Raw genomic sequence first — 1,295 nt, forward strand, 5'->3', positions numbered from 1 at the left:
GGGTTGGGGGGGAGAGAGATAGAGAAAGAGATACAGAAAGATAAATCAATTCAATAATCAATATTCATAATTTATTCTAAATATTGAAATTGTATTTGTAACTCACCATTCATCAATTTGAATCAATTCAATTACTTCATTATAACATTGTGTGATTCCAAACACACTCAGAGTTTGCATGAGATCCCAACCATTTTCTCTCTTTTCTCATCAATTTAAATCAATTCAATTACTTCTAAGCTATGGACTTTTTCGATGTCCCAACAAGTCAAACACCTTGCCCATCAAATTGCATGAGATCCCAACCATTTTCTCTCTTTTCTCATCACCAACACTATTATTATTATTGTTGTTCCCATTTGAATGATCAATACAAGTTAGACATTCCCTCAAAGCACTATTCTGGTTAAGGACAACAACATTTCCTTCAATATTAGTGTCCACAACAACCGAATCTCCTTCTCTTATTTCCTTCATTAACATCTTCTCTGCCAATGTGTCCTCCAGCAATCTTGAAATTGTCCTTCTTAAGGGTCTTGCCCCATAAATAGGGTCATACCCATGTTCCACAACACGGTCCCTAAACCTACAAGTCACAGAAAGGTGAATGTCTTTATTGCCCTTCAACCTTTGACTCACATCTCCAAGCATTAGATTTGCAATTTGTTCAACTTCGAATCTTGTTAATGTTTTGAATACAATAATCTCATCAACTCTATTTAGAAATTCTGGTCTAAAATGTTGCTTCACCTCCTCAATCACTAGGCTCTTTCTATGCTCAAAGGAATCATCATCATCATCATTGTTGTTATTAGTAGAATCACACAATTGCTTATGAGATTCAACAATGATGTTGTTACCAATGTTGCAAGTCATTATGATGAGTGTGCTCTTGAAGTCAACTGTTTGACCCCTTCCATCTGTAAGCCTTCCATCTTCAAGAATTTGAAGCATTAAGTTGAAAACATCTGAATGAGCTTTCTCGATTTCGTCGAAGAGCACCACGGCATGCGACCGGTTCCTAACGGCTTCGGTTAGTTGCCCACCTTCGTCGAAACCGATGTAGCCGGGGGGTGCTCCGATCAATCTCGATGCGGTGGCTCTGTCTATGTATTCACCTATGTTACAAAATATATCTGTTTTTATTTTCTATTTCAATTTATAGAATTTTATGTTTTCAAGATTTTATGAAAAAATTTTTTTTTTCACAAGCTTAAAAACAGAAAGGTGGCTACTCAGGTGAACTTGTCTTTATGCAAGAAAATAGTCGAGAACGGTTAGATAATAATCTAGTC

General features: G+C 36.2%; 1 protein-coding gene across 1 annotated transcript in view; it reads right to left on the reverse strand.

The window, feature by feature from the left end:
- The window catches only part of LOC107616397 (chaperone protein ClpC, chloroplastic-like), a 1,945-nt gene continuing 685 nt past the window's right edge, over positions 36-1,295 (reverse strand). The window contains exon 2 of the mRNA XM_016318361.2: positions 36-1,118. Coding sequence (XP_016173847.1) covers positions 241-1,118 — 878 coding nt within the window. The 3' untranslated portion in view covers positions 36-240. The remainder of the gene's footprint in view (positions 1,119-1,295) is intronic.

Source organism: Arachis ipaensis, chromosome B01 (genome assembly GCF_000816755.2).
Source record: "Arachis ipaensis cultivar K30076 chromosome B01, Araip1.1, whole genome shotgun sequence".
Lineage (NCBI taxonomy): Eukaryota > Viridiplantae > Streptophyta > Magnoliopsida > Fabales > Fabaceae > Arachis > Arachis ipaensis.